Below are 23,532 nucleotides of genomic sequence, written 5' to 3' on the forward strand. Positions count from 1 at the left end.
CTAAGGGGCCTTAGGCTGGGCTGCCTTTTTATCGCGGCCCCTTAGTGGTCGCCGTAATAAGGCGTATGGGTAGTAACCCCACTGAGAATCTTTGGGATGTGCTGGAGAAGGCTTTGCGCAGCGGTCAGACTCTACCGTCATCAATGCAAGATCTTGGCGGAAAATTAATGCAACACTGGATGGAAATAAATCCTTGTGACATTGCAGAAGCTTCCCGAAACAACGCCAGCAGCGAATGCGTGCCGGAATCAAAGCTAAAGGCGGTCCAACCAAATATTAGGGACAGGCAGTGTATGTGTATTTTTTTTATTTCAGTTTTATACAATAAAAGCATTTTTTTTTTTTTAAATCACATTTTTTGTCTCCATTTTCTGAAATTTATATTTTTCTGCCGATCGTCTCGTGTAGGGGCTCGTTTTTTGCAGGAAGAGCTGGTGTTTTTATTGGTACCATTTTTGGGTACATGTGATTTTTTTTTTTTTTATCATTCAATAGTACACCTTTTTGGGGCATGGTGACCAAAAAATGGCCATATTGAATTATTTAAAAAAAAATTAACAGCGTTCACCATCACGGGGTAGAGCATGTGACCTTTTTATAGAGCCAGGTCGCTATGGACCTACGTTTGAGGGATTGATCCCCGTTTTAATGCGGTACATACATGCTTGTATTACAGCGTAAGACGCTGACAGTTGCCTAGGGCAGCGTTTCCCAACCAGTGTGCCTCCAGCTGTTACAAAACTACAACTCCCAGCATGCCCACACAGCCAAAAATCAAGCCCTCACACAGCTCCATAGTAAGAAATATAAAAATAAAAAAAAAAGTTACAGGTCTTAGGAAACGGGAATGCAAAAAGTTTTTTTTTTTTATATATATTTTTTTTATAAAAAAGGGTTTTATTGCAAAAAAAAAACACGTATTTGATACCGCTGTAATCGGACTAAGGCCTTATGCACACGACAGTTGTTTTTTGCGTCTGGAAATTGTGTGTCCGTCAAAAAAAAAAAATGGATGCAGATGCAGCATCCGTTTTTTTGGAGGATCCGTTTTTTTCCACAGATCTCTTGTAATAAATGCCTATCCTTGTCCGCAAATGTGAAAAAAGTAGGACATACACTATTTTTTTTGCTGAAGGGAAACACGGACAACGGACGCGGAACACAAACGGATGAACTATCAGCATTTTTTTGCTGACCCATTGAAATGAATGGGTCCCCCTCCTATCTGCAAAAAAAAAACGGAACGGAGGCCGAGAAAAAACAACTGTCGTGTGCATGAGGCCTATCCAAGAGAATAAAGTGTTATTTATACCTAAAAATGAACAAAAATGAATTGAAAAGTTATAGCTCTTGGAAGGCGACGATTAAAAAAGGAAGAAAGGCCGAAAATAGGCTGGTCACTAGGGGGTTAAGCGTAATAAAAAAAAAAATATATATAAATCGATGCTCTCCTATGTAAGGCTCCAGCCTTTGCAGCACTACAACTACCAGCCTGTCCTGGGCATGCTCAGCCGGAGAGATCACATGACCTTTGTGCCCAATGTTCATTCTGTCATCCAAAGCTTAAAAGTTCTGTCGTAGGAGCAGGTGGCGATTAGTTCTCCATCGGAGGAAATGTCCACGGCCATCACTTTCCCCTCGTGACCGGCGAGCGTCTTCAGGGGAGACCACAGCGGGTGCGTCCATATCTTGGCCGTGTTGTCGTATGCTCCGGTCAGCAGGTAGTGTCCGTTTGTGGCTGTAAGGAAGCAGAACGGAGGTCAAGAGAAGTCTGTCACAACCACAAACTGGGCAGACTGGCGAGCTTCGGATAATTGGGCTTTCCTAATAATAAATAGCGGCAGCCGCCACTAGAGGGAGTGTTTGTTATTCTCCAATAGAATTTATAAAAACCTGTACAAACAGCTCCCCCTTGTGGCGGCTGCAGGGCAACCAAAAAGTCATAGTTTAAAGGGCCAGTCCAGGATTTTTAGATTTATGGCCTATCCTCAGGCCATCCATATCTTACTGACGGAAGTATACGGCTCGATCCATTGTGCAGTGAAGTGAATGGTAGCAGCACTGCAACCAGGTCTGTCCACTATGCAATGGACGCAGCTATTTTACCACTGCTGATCTGCAGGGCGTCAGGCCATCAATATCTGATCAGCGAGGGTCCATCAAAATGGTTACACAAGGGATTTGGAGCTCAGACTGCTGTACACTAACCGACGATGGTGGGCACATACCTGCTCTTACCTGGGTGTCCTCCCCACATAATGCTATAGCCGATAGATAAACCTTGTCCTGTGGCATCTACGGGGCGACCATGGAGAACACTGGGCCCGGGGTAACAGCCCTGTGCATGCAATAGTCAGCGCATGGGCTGATCACGTGACCCGGCGTCACCTCTTGTCCACGGGTAGCTCATAGATGTTGCAGAACTGGACCCGTCTATAAGCTACACCACCGAGCATATGCTGCCCACGTGAAAGCAAGTATGTGGGTGCACAGTACCAGTAAGGCTCCCTATAGCGCAAGGGGACCCATTATATATGGGGCTTGCGGTATAAACAGCAGCTCCAAAACGGAAGTTATCCTTCCAACCAGAACAAATGTTTAGGTCCCTGCCCAAATATTGAGGCTGCACTACTGAGATCCTTAAAACATGCATTCTTTCTAATTCGTCACCCGCAGCGTCGTCATGTAGGGATCCAAAATCCTCTACCTGTAGCCTTGAAGAGCACGATTTGTGCAGATGGCGATCTGGCGACAACAGAAAGAGCACGTCATCGAGACCTGTCAGTAGTGCAGCCTCAGGCTTTGGGCCTCTAACTTAACCCACTCGGATCACAGCGTAGAAGATTAGGCCTCACGCACACAACCATTCACAAATTAGGGATCTGCAAAATACAGAAACTGTCTGTAGGGCATCCGCAGTTTTTGCAGACCCGTTGACTTCAATGGGTCTGCATTTTGCGGCCAAGTATAGGCTAGAAGTTGTTTTTCCATTTTACAATAAAGTGGTCTTTATACATTTCCTCTAATACAGTGGCGTAGCTAGAAATGACTAGGCTTCACAGCGACTATTTGAACGGAGTCCCCTCTCAGCAACCGCCCACTCCTGCGGCTAGTCAAGATCGCGCTCTCAGACCAGGCCCGGCAGCCGCTCCGTCCGTTTCCTACAGGGTCACTGTAATCTGCATATATGGATATAACCTTACGTAAGGCAAAGGGTGACGTGACAGGTTTAGGATTAGAAGATCTGCAGCCTGCCCCGATCTTCCGCTTGTTTGTATTGCGCCAAAATCCATCGTGTACGAATTCACCCCAAGGATGGGTTCAGAAGCTGCTGACTTTACAGCACAATACAAGTGGCTGAGACTCGACTACCATCCACAGTGTACTGGAAGGACGAGGCCGCTACGGGTTCCCCAAATCTGCAGGATCCTCCTTATCTTGTGGAAAAGCCGTAGATTTCAGCCTTTTTAAAGTTTATGGTGAAATCTGCTGTGAATCCGCAAAATAATGCGTGGCACTATAACAACTCTCCCCCATGTCCTGATGATGGCTGTCAGGGCCTGATGGGAGTTGTAGCTCTGCAGTACCCGGAGAGGTACGGTGGCCAGCTGCTGAGTGTAACCCCCTGTACTTACGCTGGAACTTGACTGCGCTGATCAGGTTCTGGTGCGCTGGGATGGTGTAGATGCAGCGCCGCTGCCGGAGGTCCCACACTTTACAGGTGTTGTCCCCACTGCCCGTAGCAATGTGAAACCTGGCGGAAAAGAAGAAGCTGGTAAGAAGACTGGATCTCTGTCTCCCTGCAGGAACATTCCTTTAATCCGGCATCTGAGAATCCAAGAAAAGTGGAAATCTCAGGACCGAGCCGAGAGAATCAACCGCGAGACCGAAACGAGAGCAGCGGGTCTTGTTTTCTACTGGACTGTTAACCTGGAGGCCCTGCTAATTCAGTCCTGTTAAAGGGGTTATCCCATAACTTATTAGGGGATACATGTCTGATTGAAGAATGCGTGTCCGCTGCTCCATTCGACTCTATGAGACTTTCGGAGACAGCAGAGCGCTTCTGCTTGGCTGTTTTCCGCAGTCCCATAGGAGGTGAATGGAGTGGGACAAGGACATTAAAGGGGTATTCTGGTTATAGAAAAAAAATAAAAATATTAGATTGGTGGGGGTCCTACCAATTACGAGAACAGGGGCCACGTACCCCTTGGAGCACCCCCTGAAATGGATGGAGCGGCTGGTCAAAAAAAGCGCGTCGTTGCTCCATTCATTTCTATGGGAGTGCTGACGATAACCGGGTAGAGCTGGAATACCCCTTTAATGGTGGATTAAAGGAACTGTGCTTTTCACCATACCCATTAGGGGAGAAGTTGACGCTGTAGATTTCCTTGAGGTGACCTTCTAGGAACATAATGCAGCGACCAGTCCGCAAATCCCACACTCGCCCAAAGGCGTCCAGACCTCTGTGTAGGGAGAGAACAAAAAATGTGTGTAAACAGGCATTTCCCACAATCCCCCGGCAATGCAGCGATATCTAGTCATGGCTGCATCATCCTCTACAGTAATGGTCTGCAGCCTGCGAATCTCCACCAGTCAGGAGTGCAGCTTTCCAAAACAAATCCCCCGCCAATCCTGCTTAATCCCACCCTGGTAGGAGGCAGGTACTAGACGTTTTCCTGCAGGCAATGCATCGATCCTGCCAATCCCGTGCATTACATCTGTGACTGGGATGAGCTGCGCCTCCGTCTGCTTCTCAGATGGTGGGCATTAGTGCATCATATGGTCGTGTCCCTTACCCGGTACCAGCAAGGGAGCCGTCACTGTGGAAGGCGAGGTCATATACTCCTTTACTGTGACCCTCCTGATGCAGAATTCTCCTCCTGCGCCTCCAGGTCCCACAAGCGCCAGGATTTGTCATAGCTAAAGAGATCAAGGGGGTAAAGAAAATAAGTAAATACCCCCCTTGGTTATGAGGCCTTTGTATGCTCAATATTCGGTGTCCTACGTACCATGTGGTGCCCAGAAAACGCCCAGATGGATGCCACGTCACTCTCGCCACCCTCACAGTATGTCCTTCAATATCTGCAACTGGTTCATCACTGCAGAAAGAGACAAAGCGATCATTGCGTGTATCAGCTGGGATTTCTATACAGGCCGTCGTTAAAGGGGAAGCACACCTTTAAGCCCCATGTCATTTTCCTTTCTTACAGTCAGAGCTCCATAAAGAGTTAAGATGACAAAATTCTGACTACTTGCTGCCACCACAAGTGGGAGCTAAAGAGCGTACTGCAGACCTGTTTTACAGTATACAGCTCCCCCTAGTGGAGGCCCTGGCACAAAAGTTGGACCTGTTTAGACTGGAAAAAACAAACCGTGTTCAATAATGGGCGTTCCCTTTAAACGATCCTAAGATACCATCCGGCCCTTTCTAATGCACATGCAGAAGAAATCACCGATACTCCGCTCTGTGGATCCAAACTAAATCAGAGAAAGGATCCACGTGCTGATGGGATCAGCGGCTAAGCTCAGCGATACCGCTGCCTGTACGCTTATTCCCATCTAGAGGATTCCATTTCCTGCAGGGTACAAGCGCCAGCAGGTGCACACGACTGCAGGGTCTGCAGGTAGAGGGCGATATCTGTTCCCTGCGGGGATCATTCACCAGGACAACGGTTCCCGTCCCCAGCGTCGGCGCTAATTACTCCTTCAGGGACGGAGGTTTTACTACTTAACGAGGAGAAGTCAGAAAAATACTAATCGGCAGCTATAATGAGAGCGCGTCCGCCATCATATTAAACGGGATGGGCTCGCTGCTCTTCAGGAAAGACACAAATGAAAGCAGATTATAATATCCCATCACCTGCCGCTCAGAGCCCAAAATGTCATTTAAAGGGGGTTTCCCATCTTAGACAATGGGGGCATATCGCTAGGATATGCCCCCATTGTCTGATAGGTGCGGGTCCCACACCTACAAAGAGAACGGAGAAACTTGAGAAGGGGGCACTGTGCATGCGCAGCCGCCCTCCATTCATTTCTATGGAGCCACCAAATATAGCCGAGCCAGCCCGTCGGCCCCATAGAAATGAATGGGAGTGGTGGCCGCGCATGCGCGGTGCGCTCCCATTCACTTTAATGGTAGAGGCGGGGAGCTGCGCCTGGTGATGGACGGACCCCGGGAAACCTGGGGTCCTGCAGCCACAACTCTCCCCGGCTCAGTTCTCCTTGTAGGTGCGGGTCCCCCCCCCCCTTATGACTATGTCTATGTCCTGAGAAGTCGGGTGGCACCGTGATGACCGGGGGGCTTAGGAGCCGAGTCTTCCTTTCCTTTTGTTTCCTGAGGAGCACCTGCCATCTCTACTCCGCTACAACATGAGCTTATTGTCCTCGGGATTAACGGCACAATCAGAGCAGCTGCAGGAAAGGGCAACGCTCTCTACAAGGGCCACAGGGGCAGCCGAGCGGGAGACACATAGGGGCAGTTCAGAAGATCCTGCTCTATAAGGGCCACAAGAGAAGAATACGTCCTATAGTGGTCATCAGGACAGCTCAAGAGATGATCCTGCTCTATAGGGGCCACAGGAGACACATGGGGGACACTGCAGATAGATATGCTCTATAGAGGTCATCGGGACAGCTCAAGAGAAGACCCCGCTCTATTTGGGGGACAATGCAGAAGAATACACTCTAGAAGGACACTATAGAAGGGCTCGGTCTATGGGGCAGCTCAGGAGAAGAACTCCCTCTATAGGGGGCCACAGGGACAGTTCTTCAAAAGGACCTGCTTGTGAGAGACACATATGCGGAGCAGGCGATAGGGGCCACTGGAGACAATGCAGAGAATACGCTCTATAGGGACAGTTCAGGGGAAGAGCTCCCACTACAGGGGCCATAGAAGACACATAGGGACAGCTTCAGAATAAGAGCCTGCTCTATTGGGGCCACATGACTTAGAAGAGCAACCCACTGGAGAAATATAGAGGTAGCTCTATGGGGGCCACGCAGGACAGCTTAAGAAAAGAGCCCACCCTATAGGGGCCATGGAAGACACATGCTGAGGAGTCACATAAGAGACACGGGCCCCACCCTACTGGAGCCATTTTTTCCCCCCTTTCTAAAAACCTCTCTCACACATTAATGCCTTAGAAAACAGAACTCAAGATGCAGGTACAAGATACTAAAACCGATTCCCGGAGGCCCAGCCTATACCCATGGTAGGCACCTGCAGCGTACAAAACCCTGGGGGGCCCCTGAGGTATGGTGCAGCGCCACACAGCGATTCTGGATTTATGAGTCACGCTCTGTCACTGGATTCTGCAACTATCTGTGTCTCAAGACCTCTGCTTGCTAACAGTGAACAAACATGGGGCAGGGATGGTTACAGTGTATCAAGCGTGCTCTCACTTAATCAAGGTTTCCATTCAATGACAGCGAGTGCCAAGAAATTGAAAAACAAAGCATGTATAAGTCTAGGGCTACACGGAGATGTATTTTCGCACAACAAAAAAGGATACAGCTATATGGCGCCGTGTCGCAGAAAAACTAGCGCAACATTTTTGTATTTTAGGTCCAAGGAGGAGGAGCATGACAAATAGCCTGTGTCATGCTCCGCCTCCTCAGATCCTGCATTAGGAATGCCACAGCTTGTAGTTTCTGCCTGGAGTGTTCCTTTAAGACGCACCAGCACTACACATCCTGAGCCCACAACGGCGGATAGTCCCCTAGATTTCCCATAATGCACACAGTTCGCTCACCTCTCCAGGTTCCACAGTTTGACAGAGCCATCTGCGGCGCAGGACGCCAGATTTACGTCCTTCTCATCCAGCGACACCGTGGACTTGGGATGAAAGACTATGGCGCCTACGTTTGCATTGTGCCCTGGGAAATAAAAAGGAAATCCTGACTGTAATTAACCCTATAGTGAATGTCTCATATGTATCCTGTAAACGCCATAAGCCCCAACCTGCGACTCTCCAAACGTGCGGGAAACTACAACTCCCAGCGTGGTGAGAGGTATAGGCCCCCCAACAGCTGGAGAGCCGCAGTCTGGAGATCACCGCTTGCCCCGTACATCCTATTCTGCCCCAGTTACCTCTTAAAGTCCGTATGGGCTGACAGTCTGGAATTGACCAAAGTTTGCAGAGTCCGCTCCTGGGAAGAAAAATCCAAGATGTGAGCTACGACTGGCGCGTGAGGTCACGGTGCAAATCTGGAACGGATAGGACTATCTTGAGGCTAGGTCCTCAGTATCTGATCGGTGGGGGGTCCGACATTCGGGGAAGTTGGGTTAGACCTTGCTGCAGCCAGGCCGGTCATACGGATGTACCTCCTGACAGCAATCGGTCAGTCTTAAAGGAACAGTCGCACTTACCAGCACGCCGTCGCCAAGAGTTTGCAGTTGGGACTAAAGTGGCAGAAGGACAGAGGGCGATCATCTCCGATCTGACTGCAGAAATTGTTCACGGACTGCGGAGCAAGAAAAGAACCTCAGCACTTGACCGTTCCCCCCACAACCCCACAAATCCAGTGCCCCAAAAATGTAGAAATGCTGCAGTCTGTCACCGGTTTCAAGATCTCTGCATGTGGTCAGTAAACGGAAACACTCATTTCCATCCAGCTCACACAACGGATGGTTTGTTACAATGTTACAGTGTCGTTAGTACTAAACCCAGCAGCACAAATCTCTTTCCCGTCCTAAATGGGAAAATTGATGGCTCCTATGCTGACACAGTGTAACAAACACTCAACTGTGCATAAGGTCAGGTCTGGTTTGCAGCTGAATTTAAACTAAAACTATATTCATTTCCTGACAGCAAGCAGAGATCTTGCCGCACAAAGTATATTTCCTGATACTGCACAAACTCTACATATTTAATCCGCGAGTACCGGAGTACTCCGCTAACAAAATGGCTGCCTCAAACAACAGTACTACTACTCACTCGCAGATCATTGTTCAGATCTTGTTTCTGAGATGTTCTGATGGATTCTGGGATCATCCTGTATTCTCGCGCGTTTTCCAGTCGCTGTGCGGCACTAGAGGGGAAACAGACACATATGCAGTATATCAGGGATCGGCAGTGGTGAGTGAAACTACTACTCCCAGCATGCACACTTGCATGGCTGTTCTCAGAACTCCCACAGACGTGGATAGAGCATGCTGAGACTTGTAGTTCACGACAGCTGGAGTACTGGAGGTTGCTGACCCCTGCAGTATGATTGCAACCAGCATCATGGTCGCTTCCATTCCGAAACCTAAGGAACACTCCGAACAAATCTGATACGCTGCGTTATGCTGGGCTGAGGGGGCGCAGGAAAGAATCCTTGTGTCGAGCTCCGCCTCGAGGGCCCCATACTAGACACAACATGGTGTATAAGCTTTGATTGGAGAGTTCCTTTGAAGGGATTTTCAAGGATTTTGCTCTTTTTTTTACCTCCGGGAACATGTGGTGCCTAATGAATAATCACACTCACCTGAAGCCTGGCTCTGCCTAACAATCTGCCAGCTAGATTATGGACTGGGTGACCCGCACCACTGCAGCCAATGACTGGCCTCAGCAGTGATGCGTCCCCAAGCGGCACATGACATTTGCGGACCAGTCATTGGCTGCAGCGGCGCACGTGCCTTTATCCGACTCCCGGCCGGAAGAAAACAGGAATCTCTCCTAATGGAGCCAGGGAGCAGGACCGGCGCGGCCAGGAGCAGGCAAGCAGAGGGCTAGGCAAAAGAGGGCAAATTCCTGGAAAATACCTTTAGGGGCGATACTACCAATTATCCTACATACCGTGGTAAAGAATATCGCGCTATCCACAGTCGTGCGGATTTCAGCAAGTTGGGCCCCTCATGATACCAGGTGTGCTGATACTGTGGAAACATAAATGATCCGCCATTAGCTTAGATTCCCAGAATGCAATGCAGCTTTGAGGCTTCAGACTCCGCTCTTCTTAAAGGGATCATCTAGTGTTAAATGAATCATCATACGAGGAAATGTTCTACAACTTTGTAATATACTGTGTTTCAGTTCCTTGCCATTTTCAAGATCTCTGCTGGCTGTCAGTGAAGGGACGGATTCTAGTTTGCACCCTCCTGGCCACGAACATTTACCACAGATGGAAGGTTTGCTACGCTGAGGATCTAGTTGGCCCTCTGCGAGATCACAGCCTGCACTCCTGTCTGAGACATGTCACATCCGAGTATCGGAACAGGAGAAAGATTTGCGCTGGAGAAGAGTTTGGCCTCATGCACACGACCGTTTTTTTTTAAGGTGCGCAAAAACGGGGTCCGTAGGTCCGTGACCGTTTTTTCGTCCGTGGGTCTTCCTTGTTTTTTGGAGGATCCACGGACATGAAAAATGAAAAAAAAATCTAAGTCAAGTTTGCCATTGAAATGATAGGAAAAAACGGACACGGATCACGGACACGGATGACAATCTTGTGTGCATCCGTGATTTTTCACGGACCCATTGACTTGAATGGGTCCGTGAACCGTTGGCCGTGAAAAAAATAGGACAGGTCATATTTTTTTCACGGCCAGGAAAAACGGATCACGGATGCGGCTGCCAAACGGTGCATTTTACGATTTTTCCACGGACCCATTGAAAGTCAATGGGTCCGTGAAAAAAAAACGGAAAACGGCACAACGGCCACGGATGCACACAACGGTCGTGTGCATGAGGCCTTTAGCTCACAGAGGATTCTGCCGACTGATACACAGCAGGAAATCAGATGAGTAATGTAGCCATCTGCTGAAAGCAAGCAGAGATCTTGAAAACAGTGATGAACCAAAACTCAAAGTCTATTAGACAGTTACTACTGTGCAACTTTTCCCTCCCCAGACATTGCTGAGTTTATAACTTACAGCTCTGTTATACTCCAGAGCTGCACTCACTATTCTGCTGGTGCAGTCACTGTGTACATACCATTACTTATCCTGTACTGATCCTGAGTTACATCCTGTATTATACTCCAGAGCTGCACTCACTATTCTGCTGGTGCAGTCACTGTGTACATACATTACTTATTCTGTACTTATCCTGAGTTACATCCTGTATTATACTCCAGAGCTGCACTCACTATTCTGCTGGTGCAGTCACTGTGTACATACCATTACTTATCCTGTACTGATCCTGAGTTACATCCTGTATTATACTCCAGAGCTGCACTCACTATTCTGCTGGTGCAGTCACGGTGTACATACATTACTTATCCTGTACTGATCCTGAGTTACATCCTGTATTAAACTCCAGAGCTGCACTCACTATTCTGCGGCTTACTACTACAGATAAACATACTGATGATTGATGTATTCCTATTAATTAATATGGGGAAGGAAGGGGGGGGGGGGGAATATTAGGTTTTCTACTGTAAAGACAACACTTCCCAGAACGCAAATCACCGGAGTTACAACTTAGACCCTGAACAAGCAGGTAATGCCGGGAAATTTCACCTATGAAGCAGAAGAACTGCGAATACAGCTCTGAAGTATCCCCTGTGTGAACACGCCCTACATTGTACCTCTTCACGCGATGCCTTGGCTTTCTCATCTTCCTTCTTCGTCTTCTTCAGGGCGTCTGTGCCGACCACGGAGAGGACATTTCGCAGCCTGCAGAGTAGAACGGTTCATTTCCATTAATCATTCTCTGCCACTTGTGTTTCAACTCCTCATCATTTTCAAGATCTCTGCTTGCTGTCATTATGTCCAACTGACACAAGAGACAGCTCGGCTACACTAACAAGTCCATCACGAGTAGGACATGATCAGAGTGGGTGTTCGCTGACAGCAAGCAGAGGTGATGAAAATGGCGAGCACAAAGTATATGACAGAATAGAAAACAAAACTTTAGAGGGTCCTTCATACCAGAGACCACCCCCTGTTCTCTCACCTCTCTCTCCGCTCCGCGGGCCCCTCTCCAAAAAGAGTGATGGGCTCCCCGAGGGCCCTCAGACAGGCCTTCACCTCCGAGTCGTCAGTGGACACATTGATCTGTCGCGCTCGCTTCCTACGCTCGAACTCGGCGAGGACCTCCGCCTGCCTCTCACTGATGTGCTCATCTAGGTCAAAGGACTCCCCTGAGGAGGAAGCAGAGTTAAAGGGATACTCCCCAAAAGGATCATCACAAGTCTAATGTCAACCGCAACACCCTACTATCAGCACGTGACCTACTGTTCTGTCAATGAAGGTCTTCCTGGGTTATGAATAGAATGACAGAACCACAGTGCAGACTGACACTAGACAGCATAAGGATGCAGATGCCTTCAGTAGTGGGAGTCACGTGGCCCAATCAGCAGCTGAATGAGACTAGGACAGGCCCGCGCCAATCACCATCGCTGTGATGCCCCCAGGAACAAGGACGAGCCTCCCCCCCGCTGATCCGACTTGTACTTTGGGGACTTGACGGAAATAAGGACCCCAAAGACAACAGTCTAATAAAGTTCAATCATCGTAAAATAAAGTTCTGCAACTTTCTAATAGACATTTGTTTTAATGTCAACTTTCAAAATCTCTGCTTCCTGTCAGTAAAAGGGAATATTCTCATTTACATCCAGAAGATAAATTTGCCCTGTTCTTAAAGCGGAGGGTTTGTTACAATTGTATCTAGTCCAGATAATCCTCTGTGAGCCATATACACATCAACAGTATACAGCTCACCTGTCCTGATGGTTTGTTGCAATGTATCAGCGCAGGTGAAATGTATCAGCCTGGAGTGACAAAGTCTAGTTTGGATACAATTGTATCAACCCCACTGCTGGGAGAATAATGAGGTATTTTTAGCCTCGGGATGTAAACAGGAATGCCTTCATTCACGGACAGTAAGCAGAGATCTTGAAAACGGTGAGGATTTGGAGCACAAAGACAGCCTATGAGAAAGCTGCCGAGCTGGTCATCCCACCCGGATTAGTGTCACTCTCCACCCTTGAAGCAGTGAGGTATCAGGAAGGTCTCTGTCACCTCCTCCGATGTTGATGTTCCCGGCCTCGATCCCGGCCTTCACCGCCGTTCTCCCCAATGAAAACTCCCCCCTGGAGATCCGTTCCTTCTCTTTATCCGCCAGGCTGCCATAGAAAATACGAGACCTCTTCACCACAGGAGCGCCCTCATCGTCCGACATGTCTGGATCTGTGGATGAAGACAGAAGGGAGAATCCTCAGCAGAAGTCACCCAGCTTTCCCACATGGCCTATCTGCCAGACTACTCAGTGAGGTCTCATTCATATTGTACCCCTGAGGTCTATATTTACTTAGGGGGTCCATATTTGGGTTTTTTTTTTTGGGGGGGGGGGGGGGGGTTAGGGGTATCATCTAGCACCTTATTATTTAGGGGGTCTGGGGTCAGTTTCATTTTATGGAGTCTGGATTCTGTATTAGTTTAAGGCAGGCATGTCCAAACTGCGGCCCTCCAGCTGTTGCAAAACTGCAACTCCCAGCATGCCTGGGTAGCTTACAGCTATTAGGGCATGCTGGGAGTTGTAGTTTTGCAACAGCTGGAGGGCCGCAGTTTGGACATGCCTGTTCTGGGGTCTGTATTAGTTTAGGAGTCTGGTCTGGGGTAGTTTAGGAGGCCTAGTCAGAGTTCTGTATTAGTTTAGGGCAGTGATGGCTAACCTCTCCAGCTGTGGTGAAACTACAACTCCCAGCGTGCTCCATTTATTTCTATGGAGTTCTGAGAACAGCCAAGCAAGTGTGCATCTTGGAAGTTGTAGCTTTACCACAGCTGGAGTGCCGGAGGATAGCCGTCAGAGGTTTTGGGGGCCCGGTCCGGGGCCTGAATTAGTTTTCGGAGTCTCCTGCTACTTCTGGGGACGTCTTGAGCTTAGTTATTATTTCACCACCTGTCTGGGCTCTGGAGGGGCTCCGCAGCCAGTGACGCCCCCGCGGTGTAGAATATAATAGAAAGCAGGATTGCCTGTCAGGAGTCTGGGACAGCCAGGTGACAACCTGTAATGGCAGCCATGTCGGTGCTCACCCAGCTCTCCCAGTAACAGATATAACTGGAAGAAGACGCCTCAGTGATGGAGAACTGATATCTGGGGGTAACTGAGGCTTCTGCGACCCCAGACTTAATACCCGTCACATAACACGCGGGGTCCCGGGAGAACCGAGCCGGGAACCGGAGAAATCACGGAAATTACCTGTTCTGTGCTTTCAAGCGGCCGCTGCACGTTACAGCAACTGCCTCCGGGTCAGCTGTGCGGAAGTGACGATAAAACCGGAAGTCAGAGGAAAGGGCGGAAGTAGCGCGACTGCTGAGCGCGGGGCTGCCAGGAGTGCGGGAGAGGTAATGTAGAGGGGCCCCGGTCCGGCGGGGGAGACCGGAAGAGGGCGCTGTGCCCGGGGCTGTATGTGAAGCCATGGCTTAGATACGTCTTCCTCCTAGAGCTTCTTACACTTAGATACACTGGGCTTAGCTATGATAGGCTGAGATACACTGGGGTCGGCCTACAGTATCACACATGGAAGGATTAGATACACATCTCAGCAGGCAGTATCACACAGGATAGGATTAGATACACAGCTCAGCAGACAGTATCACACAGGATAGGATTAGATACACAGCTCAGCAGGCAGTATCACACAGGATAGGATTAGATACACAGCTCAGCAGACAGTATCACACAGGATAGGATTAGATACACAGCTCAGCAGACAGTATCACACAGGATAGGATTAGATACACAGCTCAGCAGACAGTATCACACAGGGTAGGATTAGATACACAGCTCAGCAGACAGTATCACACAGGATAGGATTAGATACACAGCTCAGCAGACGGTATCACACAGGATAGGATTAGATACACAGCTCAGCAGACAGTATCACACAGGATTAGATACACAGCTCAGCAGACAGTATCACACAGGATAGGATTAGATACACAGCTCAGCAGACGGTATCACACAAGATAGGATTAGATACACAGCTCAGCAGACAGTATCACACAGGATAGGATTAGATACACAGCTCAGCAGACAGTATCACACAGGATAGGATTAGATACACAGCTCAGCAGACAGTATCACACAGGATTAGATACACAGCTCAGCAGACAGTATCACACAGGATAGGATTAGATACACAGCTCAGCAGACGGTATCACACAGGATAGGATTAGATACACAGCTCAGCAGACAGTATCACACAGGATAGGATTAGATACACAGCTCAGCAGACAGTATCACACAGGATAGGATTAGATACACAGCTCAGCAGGCAGTATCACACAGGATAGGATTAGATACACAGCTCAGCAGACAGTATCACACAGGATAGGATTAGATACACAGCTCAGCAGGCAGTATCACAGAGGATAGGATTAGATACACAGCTCAGCAGACAGTATCACACAGGATGGGATTAGATACACCGCTCAGCAGACAGTATCGCACAGGAGAGGATTAGATACACAGCTCAGCAGACAGTATCACACAGGATAGGATTAGATACACAGCTCAGCAGACAGTATCACACAGGATAGGATTAGATACACAGCTCAGCAGACAGTATCACACAGGATAGGATTAGATACACAGCTCAGCAGACAGTATCACACAGGATAGGATTAGATACACAGCTCAGCAGACAGTATCACACAGGATAGGATTAGATACACAGCTCAGCAGACAGTATCACACAGGATAGGATTAGATACACAGCTCAGCAGACAGTATCACACAGGATAGGATTAGATACACAGCTCAGCAGACAGTATCACACAGGATAGGATTAGATACACAGCAGCAGACGTATCACGGTAGGATTAGATACACAGCTCAGCAGACAGTATCACACAGGATAGGATTAGATACACAGCTCAGCAGACAGTATCACACAGGATAGGATTAGATACACAGCTCAGCAGACAGTATCACACAGGATAGGATTAGATACACAGCTCAGCAGACAGTATCACACAGGATAGGATTAGATACACAGCTCAGCAGACAGTATCACACAGGATAGGATTAGATACACAGCTCAGCAGACAGTATCACACAGGATAGGATTAGATACACAGCTCAGCAGACAGTATCACACAGGATAGGATTAGATACACAGCTCAGCAGACAGTATCACACAGGATAGGATTAGATACACAGCTCAGCAGACAGTATCACACAGGATAGGATTAGATACACAGCTCAGCAGACAGTATCACACAGGATAGGATTAGATACACAGCTCAGCAGACAGTATCACACAGGATAGGATTAGATACACAGCTCAGCAGACAGTATCACACAGGATAGGATTAGATACACAGCTCAGCAGGACAGTATCACACAGGATAGGATTAGATACACAGCTCAGCAGACAGTATCACACAGGATAGGATTAGATACACAGCTCAGCAGACAGTATCACACAGGATAGGATTAGATACACAGCTCAGCAGACAGTATCACACAGGATAGGATTAGATACACAGCTCAGCAGACAGTATCACACAGGATAGGATTAGATACACAGCTCAGCAGACAGTATCACACAGGATAGGATTAGATACACAGCTCAGCAGACAGTATCACACGGGATAGGATTAGATACACAGCTCAGCGACAGTATCACAGATAGATATACACAGCCAGCAGACAGTATCCACGGATAGGATTAGATACACATCTCAGCAGACAGTATCACACAGGATAGGATTCGATACACAGCTCAGCAGACAGTATCACACAGGATAGGATTAGATACACAGCTCAGCAGGCAGTATCACACAGGATAGGATTAGATACATAGCTCAGCAGTCAGTATCACACAGGATAGGATTCGATACACAGCTCAGCAGACAGTATCACACAGGATAGGATTAGATACACAGTTCAGCAGGCAGTATCACACAGGGTAGGATTAGATACACAGCTCAGCAGACAGTATCACACAGGATAGGATTAGATACACGGCTCAGCAGACAGTATCACACAGGATAGGATTCGATACACAGCTCAGCAGACAGTATCACACAGGATAGGATTAGATACACAGCTCAGCAGACAGTATCACACAGGATAGGATTAGATACACAGCTCAGCAGACAGTATCACACAGGATAGGATTAGATACACGGCTCAGCAGACAGTATCACACAGGATAGGATTAGATACACGGCTCAGCAGACAGCATCACAGACTATAGGATTAGACATAGAGATAAGCGAATCGAAGCTGACGAAGTGGAATTTGATCCGAATTTCAGAAAAAAGACTATTTGGGGGTCTGAACAGCCCTTAGCTCTGTCATTCCAGCGAGTCTTATGTTGGAGCCTTTAGTATCTTATTCAGTACCACAAGAAGTATGTTCTCAGGTCACTGCTGCAGTTATTTCCGGTGAACGCGTATAGGGGACTATTTTAGTACAAAAAGAAAAATATATTCGTCACTTTTAGGGGTGTTTTAATTGGCTCTTTATTTATTTGCTCTAACAGTATGTCAGGCAGAGACCCTGCTCAGGGGAGGGGCAGAGGCCTGAATGTTTCTGGCGCAGGCACAGGTCGCAGCAGAGTAAGGGGTCGCGGCAGCAGGAGTCACAGCGAGAGGCCTAAGCTCCCGGTGTCATCTAGCGGTCGTGTCTTGACCATCAACCCAGCGGTTCTTGAATGGTTTACTCTAGGGCTGCAGCTAACGATTATTTGAATAATCGATTAGTTGTCGATAATTTCATCGATTAATCGGGAAAAAAAACACCAATATGACAAAAAAAGGGGTTTATATGATTTTACTTGAAAAATTATGTTCAAAGGCCACATTAAAACAAATTGTGAATGGCACTGTTATAGGGGATCTGTGAATGGCACTGTTATAGGGGATCTGTGAATGGCACTGTTATAGGGGATCTGTGGATGGCACTGTTATAGGGGATCTGTGGATTGCAGTGTTATGGAGGGGATCTGTGGATGGCACTGTTATGGAGGGGATCTGTGGATGGCACTGTTATGGAGGGGATCTGTGGATGGCACTGTTATGGAGGGGATCTGTGGATGGCACTGTTATGGAGGGGATCTGTGAATGGCACTGTTATAGGGGGATCTGTGAATGGCACTGTTATAGGGGATCTGTGAATGGCACTGTTATAGGGGATCTGTGGATTGCAGTGTTATGGAGGGGATCTGTGGGTGGCACTGTTATGGAGGGGATCTGTGAATGGCACTGTTATAGGGGATCTGTGAATGGCACTGTTATAGGGGGATCTGTGAATGGCACTGTTATAGGGGATCTGTGAATGGCACTGTTATAGGGGATCTGTGGATTGCAGTGTTATGGAGGGGATCTGTGGGTGGCACTGTTATGGAGGGGTTCTGTGGGTGGCACTGTTATGGGGGGGATCTGTGGATTGCAGTGTTATGGAGGGGTTCTGTGGGTGGCACTGTTATGGAGGGGTTCTGTGGGTGGCACTGTTATGGGGGATCTGTGGATGGCACTGTTATGGGGGATCTGTGGATGGCACTGTTATTAGGGATCGACCGATTATCGGATTTACCGATATTATCGGCCGATATTCAGGATTTTGAACGCTATCGGTATCGGCATCTATTTTGCCGATATTCCAATAGCGTATGGGGAACACAGATCGCACTGCTGACAGCGCTCTCCGTGTTCCCTCAGCAGCAGCACAGGGGAGAAGGAGCAGTGTCTCCTCCCCCTGTGCTGCTGCTGCCGCTCCAGCCAATGGGAGGACAGGGGACAAGAGGAGGGGAGGAGCTATGGCCACTGCGCCACCAATGAAGCTTAATCTCACATTAATTCATATACAGGAGGCGGGAGCTGCAGGATCACATAGCCGGCTCCCGACCTCTATGAGCTGTAGCTGCGATCTGCGGTAGTTAACTCCTCAGGTGCCGCGGATCGCAGCTACAGCTCATAAAGGTCGGGAGCCGGCTATGTGATCCTGCAGCTCCCGCCTCCTGTATATGAATTAATGTGAGATTAAGCTTCATTGGTGGCGCAGTGCGCCCCCCCAAGCCCCCCAGTATCAGACATTCATGGCGCAGTGCGCCCCCCCCAAGCCCCCCAGTATCAGACATTGGTGGCGCAGTGCGCCCCCCCAATATTAGGCATTGGTGGCGCAGTGCGCCTCCCCCCCAAGCCCCCAGAGTATTAAGCATTGGTGGCGCAGTGCGCCCCCCCTCCCCCCCAGTATTAAACAGTGGTGCGCCCCACCCCACCCCAGTCGCAGTGCGCCCCCCACAGGATTCCCTCTCCCCTGCTCCTCCGATCGGAGCCCCAGCAGTGTAATGCTGGGGCTCCGATCGGTTACCATGGCAGCCAGGACGCTATTGAAGCCCTGGCTGTCATGATAAGCTCCATGCTACTGTGTGCACAGAGCACACAGCAGCAGGGACAGTGTGAGCTCCTATTCACCCTGATAGAGCTCTATCAGGGTGAATAGGACAAGGGTTCTAGTCCCTAAGGGGGCTAAAAGTTAGTTAAAAAAAAAAAGAAAGTAATAAAAATAAAAACACCAAAATATTAAATATAAATGAAAAAGAAAGATTTACAAAAAAAATAAAAATACACATTAACAATAAACATTAATTTTCAGCAGATTTGTGGGAATTTTAATTTTTTTTTTCAAAAATGAAAATTCCCAGAATATCGGTATAAATTATCGGCTATCGGCCTGAAAGTTCACATATTATCGGTATCGGCCCTAAAAAATCAATATCGGTCGATCCCTAACTGTTATGGAGGGGTTTTGTGGGTGGCACTGTTATGGAGGGGTTCTGTGGATGGCACTGTTATGGAGGGGTTCTGTGGATGGCACTGTTATGGAGGGGTTCTGTGGATGGCACTGTTATGGAGGGGTTCTGTGGATGGCACTGTTATGGAGGGGTTCTGTGGATGGCACTGTTATGGAGGGGTTCTGTGGATGGCACTGTTATGGAGGGGTTCTGTGGATGGCACTGTTATGGAGGGGTTCTGTGGATGGCACTGTTATGGAGGGGTTCTGTGGATGGCACTGTTATGGAGGGGTTCTGTGGGTGGCACTGTTATGGAGGGGTTCTGTGGATGGCACTGTTATGGAGGGGATCTGTGGATGGCACTGTTATGGAGGGGTTCTGTGGATGGCACTGTTATGGAGGGGTTCTGTGGATTGCAGTGTTATGGAGGGGTTCTGTGGATGGCACTGTTATGGAGGGGTTCTGTGGATGGCACTGTTATGGAGGGGATCTGTGGATGGCACTGTTATGGAGGGGATCTGTGGATGGCACTGTTATGGAGGGGATCTGTGGATGGCACTGTTATGGAGGGGATCTGTGGATGGCACTGTTATGGAGGGGTTCTGTGGGTGGCACTGTTATGGAGGGGATCTGTGTGTGGCACTGTTATGGAGGGGATCTGTGGGTGGCACTGTTATGGAGGGGATCTGTGGGTGGCACTGTTTGGAGGGGATCTGTGGGTGGCACTGTCATGGGGGATATCTGTGGATGGCACTGTTATGGGGGGGATCTGTGGATGGCACTGTTATGGAGGGTTCTGTGGATGGCACTGTTATGGAGGGGATCTGTGGATGGCACTGTTATGGAGGGGATCTGTGGATGGCACTGTTATGGAGGGGATCTGTGGATGGCACTGTTATGGAGGGGATCTGTGGATGGCACTGTTATGGAGGGGATCTGTGGATGGCACTGTTATGGAGGGGATCTGTGGATGGCACTGTTATGGAGGGGATCTGTGGGTGGCACTGTTATGGAGGGGATCTGTGGGTGGCACTGTCATGGGGGATATCTGTGGATGGCACTGTTATGGGGGGATCTGTGGATGGCACTGTTATGGAGGGGTTCTGTGGATGGCACTGTTATGGAGGGGTTCTGTGGGTGGCACTGTTATGGAGGGGTTCTGTGGGTGGCACTGTTATGGGGGATATCTGTGGATGGCACTGTTATGGAGGGGTTCTGTGGGTGGCACTGTTATGGGGGATATCTGTGGATGGCACTGTTATGGAGGGGTTCTGTGGCTGGCACTGTTATGGAGGGGTTCTGTGGCTGGCACTGTTATGGAGGGGTTCTGTGGCTGGCACTGTTATGGAGGGGTTCTGTGGCTGGCACTGTTATGGAGGGGTTCTGTGGGTGGCACTGTTATGGAGGGGTTCTGTGGGTGGCACTGTTATGGAGGGGTTCTGTGGGTGGCACTGTTATGGAGGGGTTCTGTGGATGGCACTGTTATGGAGGGGTTCTGTGGATGGCACTGTTATGGAGGGGTTCTGTGGATGGCACTGTTATGGAGGGGTTCTGTGGATGGCACTGTTATGGAGGGGCTCTGTGGATGGCACTGTTATGGAGGGGTTCTGTGGGTGGCACTGTTATGGAGGGGTTCTGTGGATGGCACTGTTATGGAGGGGTTCTGTGGATGGCACTGTTATGGAGGGGCTCTGTGGATGGCATATCTGCACCATTGTCCATCCTCTCGCAGGTCTGACGTTCCTCTGCCATGGCTGCTGTGGCAGGGTGGGGGGGTAGGAGCAGTTCCAGCTCCATCAGCAGCAGCCTGAGTCTAGAGTCGCTGATGAGCAGCTTTCTTCGCCCGCCTAGTGAAGAAACTAGTCACCAGCAGCAGCAGATAGACCTGGAGCAGGACCTGAACCAGCAGGTGGTGGCATTCTTGGACAGCACCCTGGCACCCCACATTGAAGATCTGCTGGACTACTGGGCATCCAAACTGGATTTGTGGCCGCAACCAGCAGAGTTTGCCCTAGAAAAGCTGTCCTGCCCGGTCAGTAGTGTGGCCACCGCCCCACTCTGTTACCAGATCACGTTGTGGTCTCCTGATGCTGCCGCCATCTCTACACTATGTCACAGGGCCACTCTGTGGACTTCTCATGCTGTTCCCACCCACCCCAGTCCATAACTGGGCCACTATTTTGCCTTTCAGCCTGGCTGACACCATCATTTATTTGACCCTTCTGATCTGTCGGAAGGAAGGAAAAATGAAACGCACAGCGGATCCTGTCTGTGTAGCAGCTGTGAGGCCTGTATGGTCCCATCAGAATTGGCTTGTGATTTGGTAAGGCAGGAGTGGGTACAAAACACAGGAGACATGCAACTATTCACGTGTCATCTCTGTTTTGGATCCACTCCTGTTTTTTTTTGGCTTTAGCAATACTGATTGATTACTGACCAAATGCTGACCGAGTGAAGGCGGATGCTCCACACACAGGATCCGTTTTTTGTGGGTTATTGTTCTGAAGGATCAGAGGAAGGGCAAAATAATCAGTGACGTCAACACAACCTTACTGCTGACCCGAAATAGCAGTTCTTAACGCGATTCGCCGCAAAAATTCGTATCGAAGCAAATTGTTCCAAAAATATTTGGCGAAGCGGCCAAATCAAATTTTTGAAAAATTGGCTCATCTCTAATTAGACACACAGCTCAGCAGACAGTATCACGCATGATATAAAATAGCCGGGACATTAATTAGCGTTTACCACAATGAGCTCTGCTCTCAATTGCCAAAATCTGATGGGAGTGGTAGTTTCACAACTATTCTACAGTAACCGCTCTTCCTTCCCTGCAGTTTATAAGATGCTGCGCAGGAAGCCCACCCGCCTGGAGCTGAAACTGGACGACATCGAGGAGTTTGAGAGCATCCGGAAGGACCTAGAGGTGAGGAAAGCACCAACCACAACCCCCATCCTCTTCTGTCCTTGGCCTGAACAGAACATCTGCTCTACAGTGACACCCTGTGGTGGGATAATGTCACTGCAATCGCTTCTGGATGAGCGGTTTTCATTCTATAACACATTCCCTAAAACAATGAAAAATTCTCCCGCTTACTAATAGACTTTATGTATCAAATGCTCACTAGCTGCAAGATATCTGCTTGCTGTCAGTGAGTGCAAACATCTAGGGGCCTCACAGCACTAGCTACCTAATACTTAGCACCTCTGAGGGTCCATTATAGTAGTATCCAGTCTAGACAATCATCTGACTGATACATTGTAACGAAACCATCAGGAGAGGATAGATTGTTGCTGCTGATATGATCTGGACTGGATACAACTGTTACAACCCCTCAGCTGTGAGAACCGGTCTGTTACTCATCCAGTGTCGTCTTCTTTCTGCAGAGCCGGAAGAAGCAGCGGGAGGAGGTGGACCTGTCGTCCAGCGAGGCGGACGCCGCCTCTGCCCCCCTCAGCGCTGACTCAAGGACTCAGACCATACATGACAGGATCGGGTACAAGCCGCAGCCCAAACCCAACAGTCACACCACACAGTTTGGAAACTTTGAGTTTTAACATCTGGGGGGAGGGGGCGGAAGATAAGACTTTGGGGCTCCATTCTCATTTTCCCATTTACGGAGGGACAGCTGAAGCAGACGATCACAAGCTCATCGCTTCTGCTTAGTAAATATGCATTCAATTTCATTTTATACGACCTCCAGAGCTGCGCTCACTATTCTGGAGCAGAGGATCACAGACGCATCATTGCTGCTTAGTAAAACCATATTTCATTTCATGACCTCCAGAGCTGCGCTCATTATTTTGGAGCAGAGGATCCCACACACATAATGTCTGCTTAATAAAAAAACATATTTCAATTCA

General features: G+C 48.8%; 2 protein-coding genes across 2 annotated transcripts; one reads left to right on the top strand and one right to left on the bottom strand.

The window, feature by feature from the left end:
* Positions 1-1,160: 1,160 nt before the first annotated feature.
* Positions 1,161-14,180, bottom strand: PRPF4 (pre-mRNA processing factor 4). The gene is given in 15 exon segments (XM_044306071.1): positions 1,161-1,738; positions 3,636-3,754; positions 4,356-4,463; positions 4,797-4,873; positions 4,875-4,920; positions 5,010-5,099; positions 7,752-7,875; positions 8,090-8,148; positions 8,369-8,463; positions 8,937-9,030; positions 9,780-9,859; positions 11,509-11,596; positions 11,877-12,063; positions 12,944-13,111; positions 14,124-14,180. Coding segments are annotated over 14 exon segments (1,521 nt in total). The 5' UTR covers positions 13,104-13,111; positions 14,124-14,180; the 3' UTR covers positions 1,161-1,544.
* Positions 14,181-14,201: 21 nt separating this feature from the next.
* CDC26 (cell division cycle 26) lies at positions 14,202-23,532 on the top strand. Its single transcript, XM_044268322.1, has 3 exons — positions 14,202-14,269; positions 22,506-22,594; positions 23,056-23,532. Exons 2-3 carry the CDS (start codon positions 22,514-22,516, stop codon positions 23,224-23,226), a joined length of 252 nt encoding a protein of 83 aa, XP_044124257.1. The 5' UTR covers positions 14,202-14,269; positions 22,506-22,513; the 3' UTR covers positions 23,227-23,532.

This window comes from Bufo gargarizans, chromosome 9, assembly GCF_014858855.1.
Source record: "Bufo gargarizans isolate SCDJY-AF-19 chromosome 9, ASM1485885v1, whole genome shotgun sequence".
Taxonomy (NCBI): domain Eukaryota; kingdom Metazoa; phylum Chordata; class Amphibia; order Anura; family Bufonidae; genus Bufo; species Bufo gargarizans.